Source organism: Loxodonta africana, chromosome 18 (assembly GCF_030014295.1).
Source record: "Loxodonta africana isolate mLoxAfr1 chromosome 18, mLoxAfr1.hap2, whole genome shotgun sequence".
In the NCBI taxonomy this organism is placed as follows: Eukaryota; Metazoa; Chordata; class Mammalia; order Proboscidea; family Elephantidae; genus Loxodonta; species Loxodonta africana.
In genome coordinates, this window is record NC_087359.1 from 12,386,739 (window position 1) to 12,414,694 (window position 27,956).

General features: G+C 50.9%; 1 protein-coding gene and 1 long non-coding RNA gene across 7 annotated transcripts in view; one reads left to right on the forward strand and one right to left on the reverse strand.

Moving 5' to 3' along the window:
- RPTOR (regulatory associated protein of MTOR complex 1) overlaps positions 1–27,956 on the reverse strand; it is a 444,673-nt gene that overhangs the window by 62,462 nt on the left and 354,255 nt on the right. For all 6 annotated transcript variants that reach the window (XM_064270591.1, XM_064270592.1, XM_064270594.1 and 3 more), the window contains 8 exons: positions 24,475–24,549; positions 21,016–21,081; positions 20,203–20,394; positions 18,265–18,405; positions 16,795–16,912; positions 14,975–15,115; positions 14,231–14,389; positions 1,785–1,903 (listed from right to left, as the gene is read on the reverse strand). In XM_064270591.1, the coding sequence (XP_064126661.1) occupies positions 1,785–1,903; positions 14,231–14,389; positions 14,975–15,115; positions 16,795–16,912; positions 18,265–18,405; positions 20,203–20,394; positions 21,016–21,081; positions 24,475–24,549 (1,011 nt within the window). The remainder of the gene's footprint in view (positions 1–1,784; positions 1,904–14,230; positions 14,390–14,974; positions 15,116–16,794; positions 16,913–18,264; positions 18,406–20,202; positions 20,395–21,015; positions 21,082–24,474; positions 24,550–27,956) is intronic.
- Positions 184–9,957, forward strand: LOC135228061 (uncharacterized). Its single transcript, XR_010318266.1, has 5 exons — positions 184–955; positions 4,915–4,999; positions 6,520–6,794; positions 7,360–7,453; positions 9,270–9,957. It is a non-coding gene; the product is annotated as an uncharacterized LOC135228061 (long non-coding RNA).

The following is a 27,956-nucleotide window of genomic DNA, read 5'->3' on the forward strand; positions in this document are numbered from 1 at the left end:
GCGTGCCGTCCATGTGGCCACATCTCCTGAGAACTTGCTTCTGCATTATTGTTACTGCTCTCTAAAGAGGACAGGGAGACTGGTGACCACAGCATTTCAAACTGTGCACACAATGTGGCTATCTGTCACTACCGCTTGAGATATCACCACGAGCCAAGGAAGCAGCGGCCGTAAACAATGAGGTGGTTTTAATCAGTCAGGAAAGGACATAACTAGACCAACAGGAATAAATTAAATGAAGGAATCAAATACCAGGCAAACAGGACATCAGCAAAAGGAGGTAGGGGCTGCAGGGCCTGTGGCTACATGGGAGGCTAGTGCCAACAAGGAAATAGCAATGGGGAGCATGGAGAGTGCCCGGTGACCGATGTGGGAAAAACAATGGTCTAAGGAGCCCTGGTGGTGCAGTGGTTAAGCACTCAGCTCCTAGCCGAAAGGTTGGCGGTTGAAACCCACCCAGTGGCTCTGTGGGAGAAAAGACCTGATAGTCTGCTTCCATAAAGATTACAGCCTAGGAAATCCTATGCGATAGTTCTACTCTGTCACATGGGAATGCTATGAGTCGAAAACTGACATGGCACCCAACAACAACAACAACAACAACAGGACTGAAAGACCTGGGCTGAAACCCCACTAAGTACTTCCCACGGATCATGTGACTCAGATGAAAGCCAGCGAGAGGACAGTTCCTCAGTTCCTCCCTGGGGTTGGGGTCAGAGGAGGACTGGGAGCACACTGGACACACTGTAAAATGCCATGATATTTCCCTGGATTCTTCTTGCAACTTTTCTGTAAGCTTGCAATTTTATCAAAAAGCTACAGAAAGAAATCTTAATGCTGTAACGAATGATTCCTGGTCTCATTCATGAAGGATTATCTGCCATGTAAGCTGCTCAACTGCTATAAACAACCAGAAAACCTACAGGAAACATGTCTTTCAGACACTGGATGAAAGGTAATGCAGACGGTGTCCACTGAGAGAGGGACATGAGTGAATGCCCAGCTTATGGCCTGCGGACCGTCCAGGCAGGTTCCAGCTGTGGTGGAGAGAAGGGGCTGGACAGAGCCTATGGTCTCAGTGGGCTCAGAGACAGACGGGGGTGTAGGAAAGTGAGCTGGCTGGGGTTTGTGGGACAGAGTCCTGAGGAGAGGGGTCCCTGAGTCTTTGTGTGTTCTTCTGCTCACACGGGGTGGGGGGGTGGGGTCCATGGAAAAGCCACCAGGAGACAGGTGGCCAAATTGACTGGGAATAGTCTACAGTCCCCAAAGGAGAAAGGAGCAAATCAGTGACCTATGCTTCTACCTTAAGAAACCAGATGAAGATCAAATGAAATCCAGAGTGAGCAGAAGAAGGGAAGTAATAAAGATAAAAGCAGATATCAATAAACTAAAATAAGGACAAACAACAGAGACAATTTTTGAAACCAAAGCTGTTTCTTTGAAAAGTTTCCTTTGGCCAGAATAGCCATGAATAAGAGAAGGCATAAATTACCAATATCAGGGAAGGAAGAGGGGCTGTCACTACAGATCCCACAGATAGAAGGGGCATGAGAAAGAATGACAACCCTTACCTAATTGCCTGATGCCCTGAAATGGGTAAGTACATACAAGTACAGCTCAGGGTAACCTGTAAATTCCTGGACTAAAATTGCCCAAAGTGGATTTTATTTACTTGTTTTTTAAACCATGGCGTAGGCCTGAAGGTGCCTGGAGTTCCTTCCTTGGATATTCACGATGAAAAACCAGAAATTTGAGTGTTTCGGTGAGAAGCCCATCACACATACCTTATAGGCGATGCTGTTGAGGACTTTCATAGCCAAATCTGACACGTCTGGGTATGGGTCGGCAGCCAGGTGCAGTAACACTCTCCAAATTTGGGTGTAAACACTATTAAAAGAAACTCCTAGGAAAGAAAAATGAGAGATGTTTTAGTAGAAAGTAGCTGCCACTTCCTACTTTGATGGTTTCTGAAGTAGTTTCCTGTGCTGAAAACTCAGCAGTGTTATCAGGAAATGATGCGTTCAAGAGTTTGGGTGAGCAGACACTTCCAGGGTCTTATTATTCTGGTAACGGGCCCTTCAGAGATTCAGGATCCCAGCTGATAAATAGGCTTGATCACACTGATGTCATCTTCTGAGGCTGAACCCTTCTCTGAGGGAAACTGGGTTAACAAAGGGCAGGATTTCCACATGAAATGCCTTTGTTGTCTGAGAGCAGGTAGGACCTAGCTCCAAGGGTAGCATTTGACTTTATCTCCTCGATTTCTAAGAGTCATTCTGGCCTCCAACGGCATGCCTTGGATGAAAGTTGCCCATGCACACTTGATTCCATGTTCATGGCACGCCATCTGTGCCTGTTACTCACTGAACTCTTCGTGTCTACATGCCACATACTGGTGCTGTCGCGGTCCCTGGAAATCACAAAAGGTGTGTATGACATGACCTTTGCCCTCAAGGATCTTCCAACTCATCCAATGAACATGGACTAAGTGTGTACACACGCCAGGCCCTGTGCCACATGGTAGGATGCAGAGACAACCCAGAGGGATGCAGTGCGCACTGAGACACATCAGTAGATGACCACGATAAGTTGTGCACAGAAAGGGAAGTGATGATGACTGAAGGTCTCACTCAGTGAAAGGCCCCTGGTGGCACAAACATTTTGGGATTGGCTGCTAACCTAAAGGTTGGCACTTTGGACCCATCCACTGGCTCCATGGGAGAAAGCCTTGGTGATCTGCTTCTGTAAAGATTATAGCCAAGAAAACCCTACGAACAGTTCTACTCTGTAATCCATGGGGCCATCATGAGTTGGAACCGACTGGATGACAACGGGTTTGGTTTGGTTTTTCACTCGGTGAAGGCTGTGGGTTATATTTAATTCCTTGACAGTCCTACAGGTGAGTACCACTTCTCGCACTATGGTGCAGGAAGGTAAGGCCCTGTGAGCACTTTGCCCCAGTCTGAAGGCCAAGGGATTTGAGCGACCCCGTGTGACCTTCCAGCCACGGCACAGGATGCCACTTCCATGGCCCATACTGTCTTAGGAAATGCAGTGCTTGGCGGGACTGATTCCTCTGTCAGGAGTGGGACTGGGATGCTAGGGGGCTGGGCAGGCCTTACGGGAGAGTGTGCTGGGAGAAACAGGCTGGCAGAAAGGCAAATGAGCTAGGACATGGAGGTGATGGAATCCATGGGACTTTTGAAGAAGTGTGTAAAGCCTGTGCCTGCAAAGCAGAGACCAGATGGGGACAGCAGTGCTCAAAGGGGAAGGTAGAGGCCATGGCCAAGTGGTTCCCAGGGGCATGGGCAGGGGTGCCCTATCGGATGGGGACAGGCAAAGGACAGGAGAGGTAGTTCAGGCAGAGGGGCAGCTGAATGAAAGGCTGGTGGGAGGACGGGGACTGCACTGGAGGCCCCACGGCCCCCCTTATTCCCATGTAGACGCGGGGGCACCACACCTGCCAGGTTCTGCCCTGGGCCTGCAGGGGGTCTTCCCTTCAGGCGCACGAAGCTGATGGGAAGACAGCCACACATAACTGTACCTCTTTGCTTTGGGGGAAGCTGGTCAACATGTTTGTTGAAAAATAAGTGCTTGTTCAACAACACAAAGGGATTAAAGAAGGATTCAAATACACCGTGACTCTGTGCCATTGGATTAACCAATTACTAGTGAGTTACCTGAAGGAGTCCTGGTGGCGCAAAAGGTATTAAATGCTCAGCTGCTAACTGAAAGCTCGGTGGTTGAAACCCATCCAGTGGGTCTGCGGGAGAAAGACCTGGCGATCTGCTTCTGTAAAGATTACAGCCTAGGAAACCCTATGGGGCAGTTCTACTCTGTGACATAGGATTGCTAAGAGTGAAAAATCAACTTGACGGCTCTTAACAACAATAAAACTGAAATCCCCCTACTGTTTACGAAGAATTTAAATGCTAGCAGTGCCGTCAGAGGACACATGTTTCTCGATGAGGACTGTTCAAATAGGATGGGTTTTACGTGACATATTCGAAACAAAAGAAGAGACGGGACAGAGTTTAGAGTGAATGAGTCAGGTGAGAAGTTACGTGGGTGTGTACGCACAGGAGCACACGTTAGCTCACCTGCTACCTGTGAACAACAGGTGGCCACCACATCCCCTCCAGGCATCTCATGACATCCATATTTACGTCTGAACAGTGACCGATGGACCATGCCCTGCCCACCAGCAGAGCAATGTGCTCTGCTCACCTGTGCACGCCTCCCGCCCCAGGTAGCCACAGTGCAGAAAATACATGTCTGGGTGTGCTCACAACAGCCCCGCTGGTTACTTTACCACCCTGTTTACTGGGACCGTAGCTCTGGCATCAGTGCAAGAAGAGATGCTCACACCTACTGCATGCCAGGTGACCACACCAGGATGACTGAGGGGCTGTGCTCTACAGGGGTCTCTCTCCAAGGGTCGGCACACCATACCGCCCAGGATGGCTTCACGTCCCACAGCCAGATGCGCCCTGCAGGGACACACATGTTCCGGTCACAGCTGGGCACTGCTGTTTGTGATGCAGCCCAGGCCAAGAGTGGTCGGGCAGGTGTGGCTTAGGATGTGGACCTGAGGCAGAGGAAGCATGACGCACACCCGCCGTGGTCTTGGGCGGCTCCGTGCCAGCATCAATAATCCAAACTCAAACACCACACCGTACTCCCACTGCTCTACTGTAGAAACAGAACAAACCTTTCAGCTCTCAGGCCCACGGCTCTGCGGTCCTGTCTAGGTTTGTGACCAAGGACCACAGAGATGGAAAGAGTAGTCCAGTGCCTCTGTGGGAGTGTCCTGAAACCAGCTCTTCTCTCCTAGCTGATGCCCGCTGATGTAGCTGGGCTGTGCTCTGAGCCACAGTGGGACACCAGGCAATGACCACGTTTCGTTTCTTTTAGCGAGTAGGGAGGTGGCAGGAAGAAATTCACAACTCACGGTGCATAAGAAGGAAGAGTGCCTCCCTCAGAGACGTGGCCCGTGAAGGTGAGGTGTGGTCCCTCCTCATCGCATACCGGGAGAAGTCCTCATGGGGAAATATAGACTCGGGGAGCGGCTGCTTGGCCCTCCCTGTGACTGGGCTGCTCACACCCTCCACATGCCCAGGGACCTTCTAGAAGCTTCCGTGGCAGCAGTGGACTGTGTGGGGAGAGTGATGGCCCCAAGTCATAAAACACGGGTGGGAGGGGAGGAGACACATACACCGGCGGGGCAAGGGGCAGGAGTGACTAGGTGAGAGACGTGCTTCTGACAACCTAAAGGCAGACTGAGCGAGACCCAGGGTGGTGCACATGCCAGGAGGGGTATGGGGTGGTGCACACGGCAGGAGGGGTGTGGGGTGGTGCACATGCCAGGAGGGGTGTGGGGTGGTGTGTCAGGAGGGGCAGGGGGTGGTGTGCCAGGAAGTGCGTGGAGTGGTGTGCCAGGAGGGGTGTGGGATGGCGTGTCAGGAGAGCCAGGGGGTGGTGTGCCAGGAGGTGCGTGGAGTGGTGTGTCAGGAGGGGCGTGGGATGGTGTGTCGGGAGGGCCGTGGGGTGGTGTGCCAGGAGGTGCGTGGGATGGCGTGTCAGGAGGGGCGTGGGGTGGTGTGTCAGGAGGACGTGGGGTGTTACGTCAGCAGGTGCATGAGGTGGTGTGTCAGGAGGGCGTGGGGTGGTGTGTCAGGAGGGTGTGGGGTGGTGTGTCAGGAGGGGCAGGGGGTGGCATGTCAGAAGGTGTGTGGGATGGCGTGTCAGAAGGGGCGTGGGGTGGTGTGTCAGGAGGACGTGGGGTGTTACGTCAGCAGGTGCATGAGGTGGTATGTCAGGAGAGCGTGGAGTGCTGTGTCAGGAGGGTGTGGAGTGTTATGTCAGGAGGGGCGTGGGGTGGTGTGTCAGGAGGGGCAGGGGTGGCACGTCACGAGGTGTGTGGGATGGCGTGTCAGGAGGGGCGTGCGGTGGCGTGTCAGGAGGTGTGTGGGATGGCGTGTCAGGAGGGGTGTGGAGTGGTGTGTCAGGAGGGCGTGGGGTGGCGTGTCAGGAGGTGCGTGGGGTGACGTGTCAGGAGGGGCGTGGGGTGGCGTGTCAGGAGGGCCGTGGGGTGGTGTGTCAGGAGGGCGTGGGGTGGTGTGTCAGGAGGGCGTGGGGTGGTGTGTCAGCAGGTGCATGAGGTGGTGTGTCAGGAGGGGCGGGGGTCCCATCCAGCACCGAGAGGGCCCAACTGCTCCCAAGAACAGAGACTGTCAGATTACAGCACCCAACGAGCTTCGCGTAATCTCTCCAGTAAGCGTCCTCTGTATCACCACAACAAACCCTTTACGATGGCCTTTAATCAAGATTTTTGCTACAAAAACATAATCAATCTTGTGGCATCGGAAAACAATGCTGTTGGTTTTCTCACCACCCTTTTCCAACAAGAAGAAATCAGGTAAACGGGTTGTAAAGGCTTCCCTTCAGAACTTGGGCAGCGCCTTTGGCAACGACACTACCTGTCTGTCTTCTTGGTGATCCAACATTTTGCTTTCCTAGCTCCTCTGCTGTTGGCAAAGCCAGACGCCAGGCCCTCCTCCACCCTATACACAGCTCCCAGACCTCACGGCTCACAACCGGGGGCCTGTGGCGAGCGCCGGCCAAGCACTCCTCTCTGAGTACTTCGTGATGCCGGAAAAAGAAGAAGGAAGAGAGAGAGAGATACTACCCTACTACCCTACGCCCTGGTCCGTAGCATCAACGTGGGTTGAACAGCAACGGAATCGGCCAGGAGCCCGGGCAAAAGGACAGCACCTTTATGTTCTGATGGCCGGGTGAGGTCTGCAATGTTATGCAACCTGATGGGTCGGGAGGCTCTGCTGTCAGTGGCTCTATGGTAGGCCTGGCCTGTCCTGGGCTTGCACTGGGCAGAGCCTTGATGAGCGGGAAGGGGACACAGTGTGTGGGGGTACAGAGACAGTGGCACCCAGGCTGCTCACTCGGGGCCAGCAGCCGCTGGGGACACTCTAGGCAGGTGGGGTGCATGGGAGGGGAGGTTGACAGTCGGCTCTTGGGAGGCCTAGAATGAAAGGCCACAGAGTGGACCCTGGCCTGCAGGAAATGTAGCTCACGAAGGCGCCAGCTGCTACTGGAGAAGCCTTGCTGAGGTCTATAAGCTGGGTCAGCAAAGAGCGGGACTTGGGGTGGAAGTCCACGGGTGCTGGGTGGGGAGACCTGGACGGTGGGGGGGCTGTAAAGAACTGATTTGGGGATCCAGGTGGAAGTCAGGCCAGACGACTGAGTGAGAATCAAGGGAGGGAGAGGTCAGAGAACATTCTGGAATGTGAGGAAACAGGGAGAACCAGGATTAAGCTTTACAAACATTTACTGTGTCCCAAGCACCGTCCTCAGTACCGGGATCCAGGAAGACCAGAGAAAATCAAGATCTCTTTCCGAGGGGGCTTCCCTCCAGCAGGGGAGACAAGAATGGCAGGTGAGCGCTTGGGGAGGCACGGCAGGGACAGGGGCCCGGGTAGGGGTACAGCGGGGAGCGGTCTGTGGGGAGAGGTGAACAAATGGGTCTTCCAGGTTGCCATGGCTTTGAAAACCTCTTTGGCAATATTCAGTAAAAGGGGGTAACGGACTGATGTTCTCTGGCTGAAATGAAAGAAAAAACTGGCTTTAATCAGGCGAATAATGAAAGCCACGGGGTTCTGCGCAGGTTATGAATTTTAAACACTCCCATAAGTACTCTCGTTTCCAGTGGACGTGAGCGCTGTTTGATGGAACACGGATGGGGCTGACTCTGGAGTACAGCTACTTTGTTTTCTTAATTTTCCTTCCTGAGCTCTGGCTCATTTGGAAACTTTCCCCTCAAGCTTTCTAAGACTTGAGTGACATACACATGAAACACAGTTTTCTGCAGGTGTCAGAGTCTGTGAGAAAAGAAGGCATCAGTGACGCAGGTCTAATCCTCTGGAGAAAGGTGAAGAGGACAGAACGGAGAGGCAGAGAAAACCCTGAGCTTGGTCGCTTACTCACAGAGACAAAATCTAACTGCTTTCTTTCCCCTTGGCTGGGGTGCTCTTCTAATTTACAGACTGGTTTTCCCACCCAGTATTGAGGGCAAAAATGACATTTATGCATCAAAGACAAGAGCCTGTGTTCCAACAGCGTCCTCCATGCAGCTCTCTGGCCTCACTCTGCTCCGAGTGGCTGAGACCTGGGGCAGGTCACATGCACATGCTCAGACACCTGTACATGCTCAGACACGCAGCACCCCATCTCAACAAGTCAGCTTTGAAATACCGTGGCCTTGACCCTTCCGTAGCCGTCACTGGAGGAAGGGAGACTTGCCTGTGGTATTAAAAAAATACAGAGATAACGAGAAAAACAGCAGGAAACAGGCCTTCCGGACAGGGTTCTTCAGGGAGGCCCAATTGCGTACAGCACCAGCATTTCTGGGCCTGCAGCTCCATCCTTTGAGGAGCCTGGTGCCCCTGAGTGCACAGGCCCAGCGCCTTCTGGCTCTTTTCCTGATTCGGCCTGCCGTGCCTCCCAACAGAGGGCTACAGGTGTGAACAAAGGGCCACAGGTGTGAACGGAGGGCCACAGGTGTGAAGACAGGTGCCCACAAGTGTGAACAGAGGGCCACAGGTGTGAAGAAAGGGCCACAGGTGTGAATGGACAGGGGGCCACAGGTGTGAACAAACAGGGGACCACAGGCGTGAACAGAGGGCTACAGGTGTGAATAGACAGAGGGCTATAGGTGTGAACAGACAGGGAGCCACAGGTGTGAACAGAGGGTCACAGGTGTGAATGGACAATGCCTGCCAGGCAGGTGCTCAGATGGTCAAGGGCGGTGCTGCTGCGTGGTGTCGCTTCTTCCGTTTCCTTAGAAGCAGTGAGGACACAGCTAGCCACACTGAGGAAGGCAGGAGGGAGTAGGGAGCCAGGAGGCTACTGCTTGAGTAGTGCAGCGGGGCTGGGGAAGGGCCTGGGGAGGGGATCCTGGAGGCAGAGCTGCCACGACTGGATGATGGCTGGTGTGGGGGAAAGGGGTGTTAAGGATGACATCTGGCTCTTGGGCCCGAGGACCTGTGCACACCACAGTTCTCATGGCTGAGGTGAGAATGGCTGAGCGCTCTTTGGGGAGGGGACATGCCAGCTTCGCACCTGCCACCACGTGTTTCCTTGTTTGTGGCCTTTGTCTCCTTCCCCATGGTATTCCCGATGTCTGCTCCCTGGGGGAGCTTACAAAATATTTGCTGAATGAACAAATGAATCTGAGAGTTCCATTTCATTTTCAGGGTGTCCCTGTGGATTGGAGGTGCAGTGAGGTGAGCTCCATAGGCCGGCTCGTGGATCTTATTGGCAAACTGTAGTCAGGGCGAGATTCAGCCCACTGCTGCCTGCTGCTATACAGCCCATAAGCCAAGCGCAGTGTCCACATTTTCAAGTGCTTTGAAAAAAATCTATAGAAGAATACTATTTAGTGACTAGAAAATTATACGGAATTCAAATCTCAGTGTCCATGAAAAAGCTTTATTGGAACATGCTGTGTATGTCTGTTTACGTGTTGTGTGTGGCTGCTCTTGAGCTCCAGCAGCAAAGCTGAGCGGGTGGGACAGACACCGCACCACCCGTGAAGCCAAAATGTTTACTTTTACAGATGGGCCGGCCGACCCCTCAGCTTCAGTGCACAGGAACTGGCGGGAGAGGGGTGCACGGGTAGAGCTGACCTGGTGGAGACAGGTGGGGAGTTACTCACAGGAGCTGGGACAGGGCCAGGGAAGAAATGAGTAACGGAAACAGGATACTACAAATTTCTATTATTTAAACCACTTTTTTCATCATAGACATTAGATTCATACAGACATATGGCTTCAAAAGACTCTTGTGGGCTAGCTTGGGAATGCAGCCACTGTATGTAACATTTATTCTACAAAAAACATATGTTCTAGTGCAACACAAACACAAAGGAGCGTGCGGAAACTATCTGACTGGTGAGCGCAGCACCTGTGTTCGTTCTCTCAGTGTTTACCAAGCGGCTGACTCTGTCCCTTCTGGACGCTTGGGATAAACCAGCGAACACACAAAATGGCAGTACTGTTTCCCAGTGTGAATGTGCAAGTTACTACTTCTGTGCTAAGTCACATGGTGTGTATGTGCACATGTGTGTGAATGTGTATGTGTGTGCAGGCACGTGTACGTGTGCATGCATGAATGTGGCTGTGTGCTTGCATGTGTATATGTGTGTGCATGTACGTGTGTATGCAAGTGTGTGTCTGTGTATATGTGAATGTGTGTATGTCTATGTGTGTGTGTATGCAAGTGTGTGCGTGTGTGAGTAAATGTGTATGAGCATGCGAATGTGTGTGTGCGTGTGTGTACGTATGCGTGTGTTTGGTGAACCAAAATCCCACTTCCAGTTCTCACTACCCTGGAGGGCCTGAGGGCCAACTTTCATCCTGCATTCCATCCACGTGGTTGCCACGGGAACAGCCAGCCAGGCCCTCACGCTACAACCAAACAGCCTAACCATGAAGGGGTCATTTGAGCGGGTGTCGGCTGTCTGCTGCACAAACACGGACCCCTCTGGTAAGCATGTTTTGAACCACCCCCTCCCTTACATCACCTACAAGTCAACAATAGCTCACACCATTAGTGATGCAAAGAGAGAGCTTGAATTCTAAGGCAAAGGAATCGTAATGGAAACAAAATCACTAGAACTGAACATTCATGAAAATATCTTCTATCAGAGCTTGACGGATGGATGTATATGCAGTACTGAGAGGGAAACTTACAGATTTAAATATTCATATTAGAAAGGAAGGAAGGCTGAAAGTTCATAATCTATTTTTATTTTTCAACTCCGGACAAGAGAGCAGACCTAAAGAAAACAGAGAAAGAATCAACGAAGCATAAAACAAAGATACGATAATGAAGTGAGTCAACAAAGCCAGAAATTGGAACCTGGAAACACTAAAAAAACCCTAATAAATGTCTTGTAACACTAATCTAGAGAAAGGAGAAAAAGCAAATAAATAATAACAGGAATAAGAACGGGGCTATCTACAGAGACAGCAGAGATGAAAAAAATGAGGAGGGTACTCTGAACAACTTCATGGAAATAAAGGCAGAAATTTAGCTGAAGTAGATGACTCAATCTACAAGATTAGGTTGTATTTTGAGTCAATCTCTTTTGAGATATAAAAGAGAAAAGTGAGCAGAGAGATGGGGGACCTCATACCACCAAGAAACAAGAGCCAGGAGAACAGTACGTCCTTTGGACCCAGTGCCCCTGTGCTGAGAAGCTCCTAGACCAGGGGAAGACTGATGACAAGGATGACAAGGACCTTCCCCCAGAACCGACAGGGAAAGACTTCCCCTGGAGCTGACCCTGAATTCAGACTTCTAGCCTCCTAGACTATGAAAGAATAAATTTCTGTTTAATAAAGCCATCCACTTGTGGCATTTCTGTTACAGCAGCCCTAGATAGCCAAGACACTCCTTAACTAATTTTATTAGGCTAAATTTAGACATCTAAGCCAGACAAGGCTAGTGTAAGAAAGAGAAATTATTGACCAATTTATTTATGAATATAGATAGGAAACATTCTAAATAAAAAATTAGCAAATTTAACCCATCAACGTTAAAGAGAATTGTTGGGCTTATCCAGGGATGCAAAGATGGTTTAGCATAAGAAATTCTAAAAATGTAATTTATTGCAGTAATAGATTAAAGAGGCAAAACCATGTGATCATGACAAGAGATGTAGGGGAAACATTCAATGAAATTCATTTAATTTGTTTTATTTATGGGGAAAACAAAACAAAAAAAAACTTCACCAACTAGAAAGTAGGAATGAGAATTTCCATTTACAAAAGATAAAAATTCTTAACCAACTGGAATAGAAGGGAATTTTTACAAACTGAGAGAGGGTATCTAACAAAAGAATTACAGCAAACATCGTATTTAAAAGTGGTAAATTAGATGTGTTTCCTTTACTCTCAGGAATAAAACAAAGATGTCTACCTGTATTCCTCTCTGCCAGCAACAAATGGTTAAAAAACAAAACATTTAAAATTGCAAAAACTAGAAGGTACCTCAAATTCCAACACCTGTCTATCAGTTTGTTGTGCTGTGGTGGTGTGAGTGTTGCTGTGATGCTGGAAGCTATGTCACTGGTATTTCAAATACCAACAGGGTCACCCCTGGTGGACAGGTTTCAGCAGAGCTTCCAGACTAAGACAAACTAGGAAGAAAGGCCTGGTGATCTACTTCTGAAAATCAGCCTATGAAAACCCTAGGGATCACAAAAGAACGCTGTCTGGTATAGTCTTGGAAGATGAGCCCCCTAGGTTGGAGGGCAACAATGGACTTAAGCACGCTGGTGATTATGAAGATAGTCTGAGACCTGGCAGTGTTTTGTTCTGTTGTACATGGGGTTGCCATGGGTCAAAGTGAACTGACAGCAACTAACAACAACTTCAAATTAAATCTAAAATAAGATGCTGTGACCTTTATGAAGAAAGTTATAAAATTATATTGAAAAACATTAAACCCAAAAAAGAACTGTTAAATAAATGGGAAGATATACCATGTTCAGGGATGGGGAGACTCAATATTGCAAAGAAGCAAATTTTTCTAAATGAATCTACAAATTCAGTGCAATTCCAAACAAAATCCTAATAAGGCGGCTGTGGAAACAGGTAAGCTGACGATCAAATTTATGTAGCAGAGAAAAGTCTAGGAACAGCCAAGACGGTTTTGAAGACAAAATGAACTAAGGCTGGGGCTCAGCAGCTGCAGCCATTCCGGCCTTGTAGACTGGATAGCTGGGGCACCCAGCGTGTGGGGACAGAATTGAGACTCATTCAGAATTGTTGTTTGATTGCCAGACGGAGCAGCAGGTGCTGACGGGCATGAGAACAGGCTGGCCAGTCACCTGGCAGGGCCCCATGGTGGCGCCCAGTGATGTAGATGGTGCATACAGCTACTACGTGGCAATGTTACTCCCAGCTGAACCTGCTGGAGGCCCCCACGCTGAAGGATGGTCACTGTGGCTCTGTCATCTGTATTGATTAAGCACCTACTGTGTATTAGGCCCTGGGTTTGGGCAGGGGAGGAAAGCCTATAGTTTTTTGACAAAGTTCTGCCCTTATGGTTCTTGCATTCCAGTCGAGTGAGACAGTACTGGACGAAACACACAAGTCAATGTATAATGAGTCAGGTGCAGGGAGTTCTCTGAAGGAAGACAAAGCCAGAGAAGAGGCCAGAGAATGCTTGGGGAGAACTGCTCTAGATTGGGGCCGGGAAGGCTTCTCTGTAACAGTGAATCCTGAATTGAGGTGGAAGCTGTGAAAAGTCTGAGAGAAGGCTTTCTAGGCAGAATGGGCAGCGGTGCCGGCACTGAGGGATGCGCTTGAGTCCAGGAGCCCACAGAGCTGGGGTGCAGTCAGCAAGGGGGTGAGGTCTGAGACAGAACGCAGAGGGGTGGGGCCAAACCCTGAGCGTGCTTGTAGAACAAGGAAGATATAGAAGAAAAAGAAAAGAGGGAAATGGCCTGCCTGCCCATCGGGAGAGAATGGATAATGAGATTGTGAGACTGTGGCTGAGTCAGACAACATGTCACTACTCAGGTGTGAAAGTGACTGACAGAACTCACAGCCACGTGTGTGAAGACAAACATAAAAGTGGGCAAAGAAGCTGGTTTCAGGAGGACACAGGTCACAGGAGAGCGCTCCAGGGTTTCTCACACTGTCACCATTTGTGGCCAGAGTGTTCCCTGTGGTGGGAGCTACCCCGTGCACCGTAACGGGCTGAGCAGCATCCCTGGTCTCCACTCATTTGATGCCAGTAATCAACTCCCCCCACTGTGACAACCGAAAGTACCTCTGGACATTGCTGAATGTCTCCTGGCGGCAGAACCGTCCCTGGTGAGAACTGCTGTCATACCCTGCCAGGAGTTCCAGCACACCAAGAACTCTGTCCAGCAGGAGGGCCAACAGAGGTCTGATAGCTTTTCTGACCAGCCCGGCATCCCTGGGGCCATCAGCAAACACCCACGTACACACAGGTGATGGAAACTCCCACGCCTCCCATGGCGAGGTGTTCCTCCCTCCTCTGTTGCCTCCAGCAAACGTTCCTCCTTCTTTCCCAAGGGAGAGGTCTCGGCTCCCATTACCTGACCACAACTTGGGCCCGTGTTGTCTCATGGGCTGGAGAGGGCTCGGCGGAGCTTAGACGGCCCTCAGGAGCGACTCACCGATGAGAGAGTTGAGGGAGGAGTAGGAGCTGACGCGCCGCATCTTGTCGATGGTCTCAAAGGACAGGATGTACTCCTCGTTCTCGGGGCTGCCCAGGGTGCTGCTGGTGCTGCTGCTGGTGCTCAGGTTCCCGGGCGAGAAGGCCACTGAGCTGCCGGCTGTGGAGACACGACCGGGATGGTCAGGGGCCGGAGATTACCTCTGGGCACTACAACTAACGGCCTATAGCAGAAACACGTGTTTTCTTCCATAAAGTAAACAGACATACAGACTCACATGCACACGTACACATGTGCACACATAAACACGTATATACACTCACACCTGCCAAATTCACACATGCATGCACACTCGCTCACACCCACATTCATGCACATGCACTCACAGGCATATACTCACACCCACACACCCACTTGCACACACACACAAATGCACACTCACACACACCGTACGCTCACACACACACACGCTCACTGGTCCCCTGGCTCTCAGAAGAGCAGGTTGCCTGCCCTCTAGTGGGACTGTGCTCACTCCCGCCAGTGTGTAAGGGAACCACTGCTGTGGTACGCCCATGTCTGGAAAGAGAACTTCAGACCAGAGAACAGCTGGCCAGGCCCCATGTTGGCAGGCTGGATTTCAGGACACGCTCTCCATGGCAGAAAAGTGGGTAGGGGCAGGACGTTGCATTTCAGAAAACAAACCCAACGCCTCCTGACCAAACTGCCCAGCCCCCAGGGTCTTACATTCCTCGGTCAGGCTCAGGTTCTGCAGAGACTTGTTCAAGCTCCGGGCAGTGGTGACAGCACGGATGTTTCCGTAGGAGCTCACCGAGCGGAGTCTGGGGGTGCACGGGCTGTCCCGCACGGGGGTCAAGCTACCCCCCTCTGGTGGGAAAGAAGGAAGAAGAGAGCTGCTAAAGATGTGCAGTAGGGTGGGAGGCCAGCATGCCTCCTCGTGGCTGTGGCTGCCAGGAGCGACGGGAGCTGTTGGCAGGACAGGAGTGACCGAGGAGGGTGGGGTGCTCAGCTCAGGAGAGCACACACTTGTAGGGGCCAGCAGACAAAGCTGGACAAGGAGCAGTGACCAGGCAGGACGAGGAGGAGCACATGACCTTAATCTACCTCTTCGGCTCCTACAAGTGTTCACTCACAAAATGGAGCAGGGCTGGTGACTGAGGCCCCTCCAGGGGCACTGTTGAGGGGGGGTGGTGGTGGCAGCGGCAGGGTGGGCAGGGGGCCTGGCCCCAGGGCTGCTGAGCCCGGGGGATGGCAGCAGGACACGAGCTCATCCTGCATTTCCTGCCCCTGGCGCAAACTGTTAACACGCTCAGCTGCTAGCCAAAACGTTGGCAGTTCAAGTCTACCCAGAGGTACCCCAGAAGAAAGGCCTGGTGATCTACTTCCAAAAAATCAACGCTGAAGGCTCTATGGGGCAGTTCTACTTTGATACACATGGCGTCACCATGGGTCAGAGTTGACTTGATGACAACTGTTTTCTTGTTGGTTTATTTACTGAAAGATCTTATTACTGACCACGGCTCTCTCTGCTGTGGAGATGGCTGTGTTTTGGGGGCGGGGGGCCACGATGATGAAATACAAACGTAAAAGGTGACTGCACTCTCAGCAGAAAGGACAAACGTGAGAAAGGGGTTTCCCAGCGTGGCTCATGGAGCCCAGCAGCCTGCGACTCCGGGGCTCGTCTTGGACAAGAGTTAATGCTGCCTTCTGCAGGCCCTTGTTGCTCAATTTGACTGGTCTTCCAGATTCCAGCGGTCTGATTTGCACAAAGGGTAAAAATGAAGGAAAATGAAGGGGCTGGTGTAGGCTTTGCCTGTCCTCTACTAACGGGGTGCTGGCCGCCGCTCAGGGCTTGGTGACTTTAGTGACCACTGAGGCTCTGTGGTGGGGTCTCACAGCTTCCCCTAGAGTTACAGCTGGCCAGGCTCGAGTTTTTCTGTTTCTTCTTCATTGTGGTAAAAATATACATAACAAACATTGGCCATTTCAACCATTTTTACATGTACAATTCAGCAACACTGACTATGCTCACCGTGTTATACAACTATCACCGCTGTCCATTTCCAAATGTTTCCGCCACCTGGACGGGCCCTCAGGGCCCCCCAAGCAACGACTCCCCCTTCCCCACCCCTCCCACCCCTTGTAACCACTAAAAAGCTTTGATCTCTAGGCATTTGCCTATTCTAGGTATTTCCCGTAAGAGGGATCGTATGGTATCTGTCCTTTTGCGTCTGGCTTCTTTCACTCAGCATCATGTCTTGAAGGCTCATCCCTGTCACAGCTTGTATCAGGGCTTCGCTTCTCTTTATGACTGAAACTTTTCCACTGCATGGACAGACCACACTGTGTTTATCCATTCATCTCCTGATGGGCACTTGGGTAACAGAAGCCTGCCTCCTAAGTGATGGCCCCTTCTCCCCTCCCTCCTGCTCCTGGTAACTATGACTGAACTCTGGTGTCCACGCATCTGCCAATTCTAGCTATTTCTTCTACGTGGGATCACACAGGGTAGACTTTCAAAGGATCCACAGAACCAGGGGCTGTACCTGCGGCCGCTGGGGATGGCAAGGGGTAGTTCTTTTCCTCCTCCATGAACTGCAGGGCGACAGTGCAGAAATTGCTCTCGTACTGAACCACGAGGTGACTCAGTGCCACCACCAGCTCCTGCCGAGAGGGACGGGGAAAATGATACTTCACGGTGGCTGCGAAATGATTGTGGAAAAGTCGTGAGACTGAAAAGTTAACGCCCATCGCTTGAGGCTCCAATACAAAAAAGAAAGGTTAAAATGAGATTTTGCAATCGTTATTAGGAACCAAGACCCTCCATGTTCCACGGTGCAGTCCTGGGAGTGCCTGGCGAGAGAGAACGGCTCTGACAAGCAAGATCCTGGGCAAACAGTGCAGGAAGAACCCAGGACGATGGACTGCTAGGGATGAACGACACCTCGAGGATTTCAGGACAGGAGTGTGACTTCCACCCCTGCAGGTGGGACAGCTGGGAGCCTCTTGTCACAATGAGCAGTGGCCAGAGAGCCAAGGCCTGTGGGAAAGCATCAAAAACCCCACAGAGCACCATTCTACTCAGATACACGTGGGGTCGCTGTAAGTTGGAGTCAACTTGACAGAAACTTATTGCAAAGATTTCATTAGAAAATTTGGCCTGAATTTCAGTAACCTGGGTTCCTCTTAGAAGGGAACACTCTACTTTCCCAGTCTGGTTGAAGTAGAGTCCTCAGATAACGTCCCTCCCAAGGATGTGAGCGGTCAGCACTCTCCAAACAGCGCCCCAGCCACACCCTGCCTTCTGATAGCCCCCCTCCAGGAGGGGACCCTTCCCCAGGAATGCCGAGGAAGCAGCCCCATACCTCCGGATGATAACAGACACAGCCGTGGTCACCTGTGGTCAGTCCTGCCCTCCTGCCGCCTCAGGAGACAGTCTGTCCCCAGTGTGGCCTGTCCACCTGACTGCATCACAGTCAGCAAACCATGGTGTGTTTTCCCTGAACACCCCCTTGGCTGAAGCAGGGATGAGGATCGAGGCTATGCCGAGTCAATTTTTTATAGGGATGTGATGTCTTGGACAATAACCCGTGATAGTTCTGCATCTAAACAGAGAGGTAAGAGTTTGCAGTTTCACCATGGGTGTCATGGTGCTGCTGATGGACATGTGGGGGGGTGCCACCACCCAAGCCTGTGTGTGTGTCTGTCTGCAGGTGTCCGCTGCTCTTCTGAATCGTGAAGATACAGTTGTGTCCTGCCTGCTCTGCAAGGTGCCCTTACATGCAGCAGACCCCCAAGTATCCGGCCAAAAAGCACAGCCTGTAGAGACCTGAGTGGACATTTACTGGCTATTTTGCACAGTGGTGTATGCAGGCCAGGGTGGTGCCTCATTGCTGCTGCAGGTCACGGCTCATGCCCCTGGGCAGGGCCAAGGCTGGCCAGGGAGCCTTGCTCACCATGGGAGAAGGGGATGGACCACGTGCGTTGCACACCATTGCGGGGGGCGGGGCACGCACCTTGCGCACCACAGGACTGCCGTCGTGGATAAGCTGGGCCAGCATCATGGCCACGTTGTGGTCGATGGTGGTGGAGTGGTCGGTCCTCTCTGCAGAGTTGCCCACGAATGTGCCCAGGGCGAAGACGGCAGCACACCGGACCTGTGGAGGGTGGGGCATCATCAGTTGTAGGGTGGCTGCTCTGGCACCTGGTCCCTGCCAGGGCTGCCTCATAGGAACTCAGCTCAGTTCAGATAGCCCAGTGCCATCCAATGTCCCAGCTCCTTAGGGAACAGTCCTCTAAGCCCAGAGGGTACTGGTGGGGCAGAAAGAGGGGGAAGGGAGCCGGGGGGGCCCTAGCCCAGGGGACGCACAGCCAGGCTGTGGAAGCAGAGTCTCATCCTTGTTGAGTTACATGACCACGTAAGGCACCTGTAGTTCATGGCGTCACATGTGGTCACTATAAGTCGTAATCAAGCCAGCACCTAACGACAACATAAAGCACCCACAATCCATGGTGTCACATGTGGTCACTGTAAGTCATAATCAAGTCAGCACCTAGTGACAACACGAGGCACCCGTAGTTCATCAGAAAGTGTGACAGGAGTCGTGAGAGGAGGGCTTTGTGGCAAGATGGTGAGCGGGTGAGGCTGCCAGGCATTCCCAAGCACGTTCACTGCCTGCCAGGTGCTCACGGGCTGGCCGGGGGCTGGGGACCCGGGTGCGGCCCCTGCCTTTACCCCTTCCTCACCTGGATAAACAGGCAGGTAATGCATCCTGCCGGGGTGGGTAGGAAGGCAACATGAAGTTACGGTGGAAATCCACACACGGTGCAGACAGAGCCTCCACAGGTGGGTTACACTTGGTGCCAGGCTGCTGGCACCTGTGAATTGTCTGGACAGGGCTCGCAGCTACACACTGGGCTGACGCAGGACCATGGCATGTGGGAGCAGAGTGGGGGGCCTAGCTGTTCCCAGCCCTGAAGACTCTGACACACAGAATGCTTCTGGAAGGCCCTTCCTGACTGACTGACACTGCTACCCTGCTGCTCCCAGGAAACTGTCGTCTCACAGAGCTGGTGGGGGACCAGCAGAGGACAGGTTGCTTGGAAAAATTCATTCTAGAACTAGCATTAGTGTCAACGAGCAAGCAGCCGGCAGGAGAGGCCCTGCCTGAGGTCAGCTATTGTGCAGTGGAGGGGCAAGGGGGGAGACTGCTGTGGTCAGACCAGGACTTGAGGCTTCCTGGCAGGCCCCAAGAGCAGATGCAGAGCAGGCAGTTTGTGTGGAAAGATACCCCGGGAGCACAGCAGGGGAGATGGGGGGAGAAGGGCCAGCAGCCGACGATGCAGGGCTGGGCTCAACCCCCGGGGACATCAGCAGCTCACAGACCTGCCTGAAGCTGCCCTAGCAGGGGCCTGTTTATCTACCCACCCTACCAGCTCTGACTGATGGTGAGGCGGGCACACTCAGCAGCTGGCCGGGTGGGCAGCAGACGTCCCTGGGCATGTGAAGGGTGGGCAAAGTGGACGGAGAGAGTTGCCACGGAGCACTCGTGGGCACCTGGCAGGCAGTGAGCGTGCTCAGGGGCGCCTGGCAGGCAGTGAGTGTGCTCGGGGGTGCCTGGCAGGTGGTGCATGCGCTTGGGGGTGCCTGGCAGGTATGTTCAGCCTCTGACTCCTGCGAGCGCGACCAGGGACACCCTGCTTCCAGCTGCTCCACTGCGCAGGTGAGCTAACTCTTAGTGAAGATGCAAAGCCGTTAAGTGGATGACATTTCTTTTGAAGAAGGCTTATGGTTCTGCTCTCATTATTTTCACGAGGGCGATGACAGCACTGATGTAGGCAGCTCACCAGCAAAAGCAGCACTCTGCGGTCCTTTGGCGACAGCGTCAGGGGTGGGAGACTGTGTGCCATAAAGGAGGCCTGGCTCCCTGACCGCCACCATGGGGTTGGCTCACCTCAGGAATGGGGTCCGAGAGGAGGCTGTAGAGCTTCTCGTGTGCACTGTCCCGCACGCCACACCACCTCGCTGAGTCGAAGTTCTGCCAGATCCGTCCGAGGCAGATGGCCACCCACTGGCGCAGCAGAGGGTGGGGGTCGCTGAGCTGCTCCAGGCAGATGGCAATCAGGTTTCCCTGAAGGCAGGCTTCCTACAAGAGGCAACACAGATACGTGGTCCCCCTACGATGCTCGAGTGACCAGGGGTGCAGGGTCCCTGGCAGAGACTACGGCTGTTGCTGCCTCTCAGGAAAAGCCTGCTCAGACACATGACAGGATTAAGCTCAATCCTCCTCATTTAAAACCTGCCAATTCAGATCTTTCCTGCAAAGGACTCTGGGTGGAGCAAACGGTTCGTGCTCAGTTGGTAACCAAAAAAGTTGGTGATTCCAACCCACCCAGAGGCACTGAGGAAGAAAGGCCTGGCAATTTGCTTCCATAAAGGTTATAGCAAAAAACAAAACACACCAAAACCCTACAGGGCAGTTCTGCTCTGTAACACATGGGGTCTCCTAAGTCACAGATCAACAAGAACAAAACCAACAACAAATCCACCCTGCAAATTCCTGGCCAAGTGAGGGTCCAGGCCTCCACTGAGCAGACCCCTCCTCAGCATCATATAGGGCTGGGGTGCCCTGGTGACCCGCACTTTCTGTTCTGTTTCACAAGACATTCAGAACAAACGTTCCTTCTGATTTTGCAGCTGCCCCCCACCCCCCGCCGTGATGCCATAGGGAGGGCTCGGGATGCCCAGGGGCGGCTGCTATACTCACTTGCCCCGTGTTGTAGCTGTTGACAATCACAGCCAGGATGAAGGCCGTCATGGTCCGATGCTCGGCCTGGAAAGAAAACACCATCCTTAGTTTTGCAACACCCAAGGTGGAGACGCACCACCCCCAAAGCCCGGCAAAGTTCTCCTTCCCGAACCTTCAGGATAAGCCCAATGCGTAATTAATGAGAACTGGCTTCACTGCTGTCTTTTGATTTCAGTATACAAAATAGAATGGCCTTCTTGAAAAGGGCCTGGCGGCTTTGGGCTTGACTCTCAGAGTGAACAGGCTGTTCACTAACTAGCACAGCTACAGACCTGGGATGATTTTCTTCTATTACAAGGCAGTTGCATTTGTCAATATAAAGTTCTCTGACCACACCACCCCTCACCCTGGCCCAATCCTACTTAAGTCCATCGCCTGCTTGTCAGGCACGTTTATGGTAAAATGAGTGAATTTAGCATTCTGACTTCGCTTCATTTTTTTTTTTCTGGTCTTCTATTGGATTCATCAATTTTCATTCTTTCCCCTGCGTGTCTGCTGATTGGGAAATCACATAGCTTGTTTTTAACCTTTAACGGTGCCTTATGCTTTTTGCATGCACGCCGTGCAGGGTCTCGAGCTCATGGCTCTCTGCAGACCCCATGGATTAACGCAGGCCCTCGGGGGCCTGAATTCCTCCTGCGTTGTAACCGCTGATGTCAGTGATTATTGTTGTTATTTATTCTTAAGGTCAATGCCTTTTTAGACACGCTAACATGTCCGCCAATGTCCTTACTCCTCCTTGCTTCCTGTACCCTGCTCCTTCCTCTGGGGTGAACTTCCTCCTCACTGAAACGCGGCCCTTATACCTATCCTCTACGGGGTCCGAAGTGCCAGGCTGTCAGTCTCTGTCAGAAGATGCGTTCACGTCACCCTCATTCTGCAGTGATAATTCAGCTTGGGTATAGAAGTCTGGGTTGACAGTCATTTTCCTCCTGCACCCTGAAGGCCTCTCAATTGTCTTACGTTGTCTGTGGTTGCTGATAAGAAATCTGCTCTCTTCATAACTGTTATTCACTCCTTTTGCAAACGAGCTTTCTTTTCTTTCTAGTTACTTTTAAGATTTTTCTCTTTGTCCTTGATGTTCTCTGCTTTCATCGTGATGTATCTTTCTCTGAGTGGTTTGTTTTTACTAAACTTTCTTCAGATTCCCTGTTTTTTAAAAATGAGAAGTCATCCTTTCTTCAAATCTGAAAAGTTCCAAGTCAGTATCTCTTCAAATATTGCTTCTCCTCTCCTCATTCTGGAACTCCCGTTATATCCAGTAAACTTTCTCACTCTCTCCTCCATGTCTCTTAACCTCTTTCATATCTTCTCTTGGCTTCCTTCCAGGTGACTGCTTCATGGATTCTCTCATTGGCTGTGTCTATTCTGTTTTAATTCATCTATTGAGTTTTTAGTCACCATGCCTATGTCTCCTATTACAGGGTCTATTATTTTCTTTTTCAAAGCTGCCCATTTATTTAAAAAAAAAAAGAAAAACCTATTTAATAATTTTTGAGAATGGGTATAAAAAGAATCACAGGACATATTGTTTTCTTATAATAGGCACAAAAGTATTTCCTGAAGAAAAACAATGGTCTACTGTTTGACAGAAGAAAACAATTTGTTTTTATTCATTATTTTGAACACACTTACATTGATTTTATAATCTCTTTCAGATAATCCATTAGTTTCAGTTTTGGGGGCTAATTCTCCTAGTTGTTGAATCTGCCTGTTCCCTCCCTGTAGGTTCACTGGTTGTCGACTGGTAAGCAGGGATGAAGGAGCTCTGGTGGCGCAATGGTTAAGTGCTCAATTGCTAACTAGGAGGTTGGCAGTTCGAACTTGACCAGCAGCTCTGTGGGAGAAAGACCTGGTGACCTGCTCCTGTGGAGATTACAGCCCCGGGAACACTATGGGGTAGTTCTGCTCTGTGGGGGAAATACCTGGTAACCTGCTCCTGTAGAGATTACAGCTCCGGAATCGCTATGGGGCAGTTCTGCTCTGTCACATGAGGTCTCCATGAGTCGGATCGACTTGACGGCACCCAACAACACAACGAGTGAGGCTGTGCTTCTGCTGTAAGTCCCTGTGTCCTGGGTGGTATGGCTGCGTATTTGTCCCCTGCATGAAGGTTGTGCATTTGCTTCTTCCAGGACCTAGGGGGTTCCGAGGAGCCTGGACTAGTTCTGAGGTTACATTCTTGGCTTCCGGCTCTCACACACACTGGTAGTATCCAGCACAGGACCTTCAGGGCTGCCAGGACGCTGGTGCTGCTCATCACTGTGGCTCGCTCTCATTTCTCTTCATTTTTTGGCACCTGGGGATTTCCTTTCCTTTCTTTTAAATTGCACTATGTCCTCAAAATTTCAGTGTTTGTAGTTGAAGTGGGGCCCATTCTTGTCAGTGTAGCCCATCACTCTGCTGTAATTGCTAGTTTAGCATCCTTTCTCATTTGTTTGATTTGTATTCTTACTTACCCTGAACAACAGGGAAGCGATTATTCGAACGCTGATATAAAGTGCCTGTTTAACTGCCTATGATGATGTTTAAAAACACCACTTAAGTTAAAACACACAAGCACTATTTACCTTTATTATAACAGTCCTGTTTATACTATCTTCTGCTTTTCTTTTTTATCATTTATCTTGGAAAACCAACCAGAGGGTGAAATTACACACAAAAGTTCCTTTACACAACCAAAGCCACCTAAGGTGATGTAAATGAGCTGTTATATTTAAACTTCCTGGTAAAATTGTGTTATATTGAGGGTTTATTTTGCATATCTACTTTGCTCTCATCACTATGCTAGGAGGTACCGAATAATGAAGTTAATTATAAAGCGTTTATAGGAAGTTACCATACATGCTAGTCAGGAACTATCAAGCTTTAAACAGTTGGATACGATAAGGTATATTTAAAATTTGAGCTTTCAATTGACTCCTTCTGTCCTTCCTCCCCCCACCCACCCCCGATCCATAAGGCCCGTCAACACCTCATCATGTCCCAGGACTTATAGGAACACGAATGGCCGTATTATGGATGTACAATACTCATTGATCTCATTCAGCTGACAGAATGCTAGGGAGAGGAGGTTTTACTATATCGCCAAGATGTGCCTGTGAAAATAGACTGAGAGAAACAAAACAAAAACAGTCTTTGTGCTGAGGTTAACTGCAACTCTGACAGAGGTGCGAATGGACCACTGAAATGAGATGTGAGCCTGCTTAAGAGGAAGCAGCAGCTAAAGCGTCAAGGTGGCCTCGCCCCATCTTGCCTGTCCCCCTCGTGCCCCCTTAGACCCTGAGCAGCGGGGGGTGAGAAGCAGCCTTTCACCGAAGCCCTTGTACGAGGTGTCACGACAGTGTGACATGGCAGCAAAGACAAATGATGCTAGTCTTGAGACTGTCCAGAAGAGAAAGAGCACTTGGTCCTTACTGGCATGTAGGGGTCCGCCAAGACTGAGAGGAAGTACTTGTGGCCATTGTCCTTCACGAGGTCAGCTTGGCACGACTGGAAAGACAGAGAAGGAGGAACCGTGAGTGCAATGCCTGGAGTTTCTTTCTGCATCTCATGATGTGTGAACAAACGCACATACATTGAGTATCTTATGCCTTCCTCACGTTCTCCTCTCAAGCCCAACTCTCATTTGGAGAAATAGCTGAGGGTGTGGCTTACAGACACATTTTCCTTGGCTGTGGGGAAATGGCTGGGGACCCAGAGTCTCAGACGGGAAACTGGCCCTGGCACCCCCACACCTGGCTGGGGAGCCAGTACATTGGGAGGGGCCTGTACTCCCACTGCCCCTCCCATTGCCCTTCCTGTGGCCACACTCCTCTCCTCCTGCCTCCCCACCTGGGAAGCAGCCAGCACTGGAAGCACCCCTGATTTCTACTGCCCGGCCTTGCCAGAATCTTCCCAGGGTTTTGCTTGGGAGTGAGGGCTGGATCACCCAACAAGCAAGGTACACACAGGCTTACTTGTGGGTACTGAGTAATCTGCAGCGCACAATTTCACCTCATCAAAGATGTGGTTAGACTCATGTGACATGTGCATTACAGATTAGTAAGTGAACACAAGTAAGCTGGTGTGTGCCTTGTTTAATGTAAACCTGTTTGGCCATTGCTTGCTGGTTAATTGAGATCTGAGCCTGGAATTACCAGATACTGAAAACAACGATCTGTGCAGACACACCAGTTACTGACGAGCCCCTCCTCCTACGTCACGGGGTGTTTCCACAGCGGTTCCAGAGTCCACCCACAGCCACACCAAGTGGGTGGCCAGCGCTGTCTGGAAGCTGTGGACAACCCTGCTGTCCAGCAGGGTGTGGGAGAGACTCTTCACTGAGTGGAGGTTTAACAAATGAACCAAGAGGCTGCACCTGGTGTCCCCCCACCCCCACACAGCCTTTGTCTGGGAGGGGCCAGGAGAGAGCTGAGTTAGCAGCCCTGCCATGGCGGCACGACACCCTGGGGCCCAGGAGGCAGCTGGTTCAGGTCTGAGTCAAGTCCACGTTGCACAGTCACAGTGAAGACCCTGGAAACACGTCTCGTCAGGTTGTGCCTCACTCTCTGAGCCCGCGGCACCTAAATCAGCATCTGAGCTATGACGTCAATATGCTTCCATACCAGAGTCTGTGATTCTGTGCGTATTAGAAGGTCTTTGTTTTGACGAGAGGCTGCTACGTCACGAGGATATATGCCATCGTAATTATCTCTTTCTATTTGTCTGCCTGCATCTTCAATTTTCAGCAAGTGCTGTTTATACATTGGTTGGTGAAGATGGTTAATGAGTTCAGCTGCTAACCGGAAGGTTAGAGGTTTGAGTCCACCCAGAGACACCTTAGAAGAAAGTCCTGACGGTCTACTTCAGACCGCTCGGCCACCGAAGACCCTATGGGACACAGCTCTACTCTGACACACATGGGTTGCCAGGAGTCAGGATCGACCCAACAACTGTTTTTTTCCAGTTTATCCTGTGTTCAGGCTTTTCACTGAGTCAGGCTCTCCCATCCCTTCCCTCCCATCCACACTGCCCGTCTGGGAGCACGATGAGGGTCTGGGGAAGGTGTGGTCTCAGCTCGACTCCTACATTACAGGTGCACTTAGGTCAACCGCCTTATTGAAGGATGAGCTACAAAGACCCAGAAACACAACGACAGATGGAAAGTACTGCAGAGATTTGAGACGCAGAGGCCTGGCCTGAGAACTCTCCAAAGAAGCCGCTTCCCACGCTCAGTCTTGCTTTGTTTGTTTCCCCCAGATCAAGCTGCTGGTATGACATATTAAGGCCAGAAAGAAAAGAAGGTGGAAGAGAGGAAAACACATGAATATGAAATGTTTTTTCTAAGCAGGCCCCAGTGCCCCATAACACACACACAAAAACAGCTCTGGCTTGGCTTTGAATGCTCCTTATCGCTCAGTCCTTCTCTGGGCCCGTGATTGGAGGAGTTAGACTTCTAAACAGGGAAAAGGAGGGGCGGGGGTGGGGGGCTGGGGAGAAAAGCAAAGAGAGAGGAAAGACGCAAGCATGTATTTTATTGTTGCAGCAACCACAGATGTGACCTGCAAGCAGACAACGGACCCCTGGCCTGGGCCCTGGTTTCTGCGGCCACAGGTTTACCAGGTGAGGCGGCCTTGACTCCATTTTCTTTCATACAGGATGTAAGGTTTCTTTATGGGAAAATAGGAGACACAAAATGAACAAAGACTGGCAGACAACTGGGCATGACAGTCAAGGTCCCAACAGGCATAGCGACGATGCCACCTCTGAGCAATGTCATCAACAGGCTCAATGACCCACACGTTCTGATGTGAGACACCAAGAAGCCCGTGCAAAGAGTGAAACACGCTTCCTGCCCGCTGGGTGAGAGTTTACTCCTTGTTTGAGAAGACTGTGTGCCATGCATCAAGGTAAGGAAGTTTCCAGCGGGCGAGAAGAGCACCAGGGTGAGCCTTTGCTGGACCATCCGCACCAGGCGTTAGATACTACCAGGGACTCCACTGGAAGGTGGATGTAGGCCAATTCTGGGAAGCTTATACGCCCACATTTTGAACAATGGTCTGATGCCATAAAACTGGTGGAGCCTGGGAACACAACATCAATTAGGGACTTGTGTTTACTGGCCACAGGAGCTCACTGTTCCTCATGAATTCAGCGACACCTTCCGTTGAAGGCACTCTGCACTGCCTCAACCCTCGGCACCGTTTTCCACTTGTCAAGGGAGGCATTCCTTGCAAAAATACACGTTTTTCCATTTCCCAACAAATGGCTTATTACTGTAAATATTTAAAAAGGCTTTTAGCCATTCTCACATCAGATGTTCCTGTGGCAAAGGTAAGCTTCATTTGTCATGACTGAGGTCACTGTGAAAACCACCAGTGTGCACGAAATGCCTTTATGCTTTTTTGTAAACGTTCTAAAAATCGTGATTTAGTCAAAGGTTCAAAATCAAAATGCCACAGGAAGGTACAGATTGAGAAGTCTCCATCCCACCCTGTCCCTGTTCACCAACTCTGCCGCTGTATGGACTCATTTCATTGCAGCTGTGTGTTGTCGGGTTGATTCTGACTCATAGCAACCACACAGGATGGAGCAGAATTGCCTGAGAGGGTTTCCTAGGCTATAATCTTTACGGGAACAGATTGCCAGGTCTTCTCTCCTGAGGAGCTGCTAGTGGGTTTGAACCATTGAACTTCCGGTTAGCAGCCAAGTGCTTAACCACTGCACCATCAGGGCTCCTTCTCATTTCATCGGTTTCTTATTTTTCTAATGTTTCTTTATGTAAACACAAGTAAACATGAATATATGTTCTTATCTACCCTTTTCTTTTTGTTCTGTTGTACACAGGGTTGCTATGAGCCAGAATCGACTTGACGGCACCTAACAACAACCCTTTTCTTAAACAAAAGGGCCTGCTA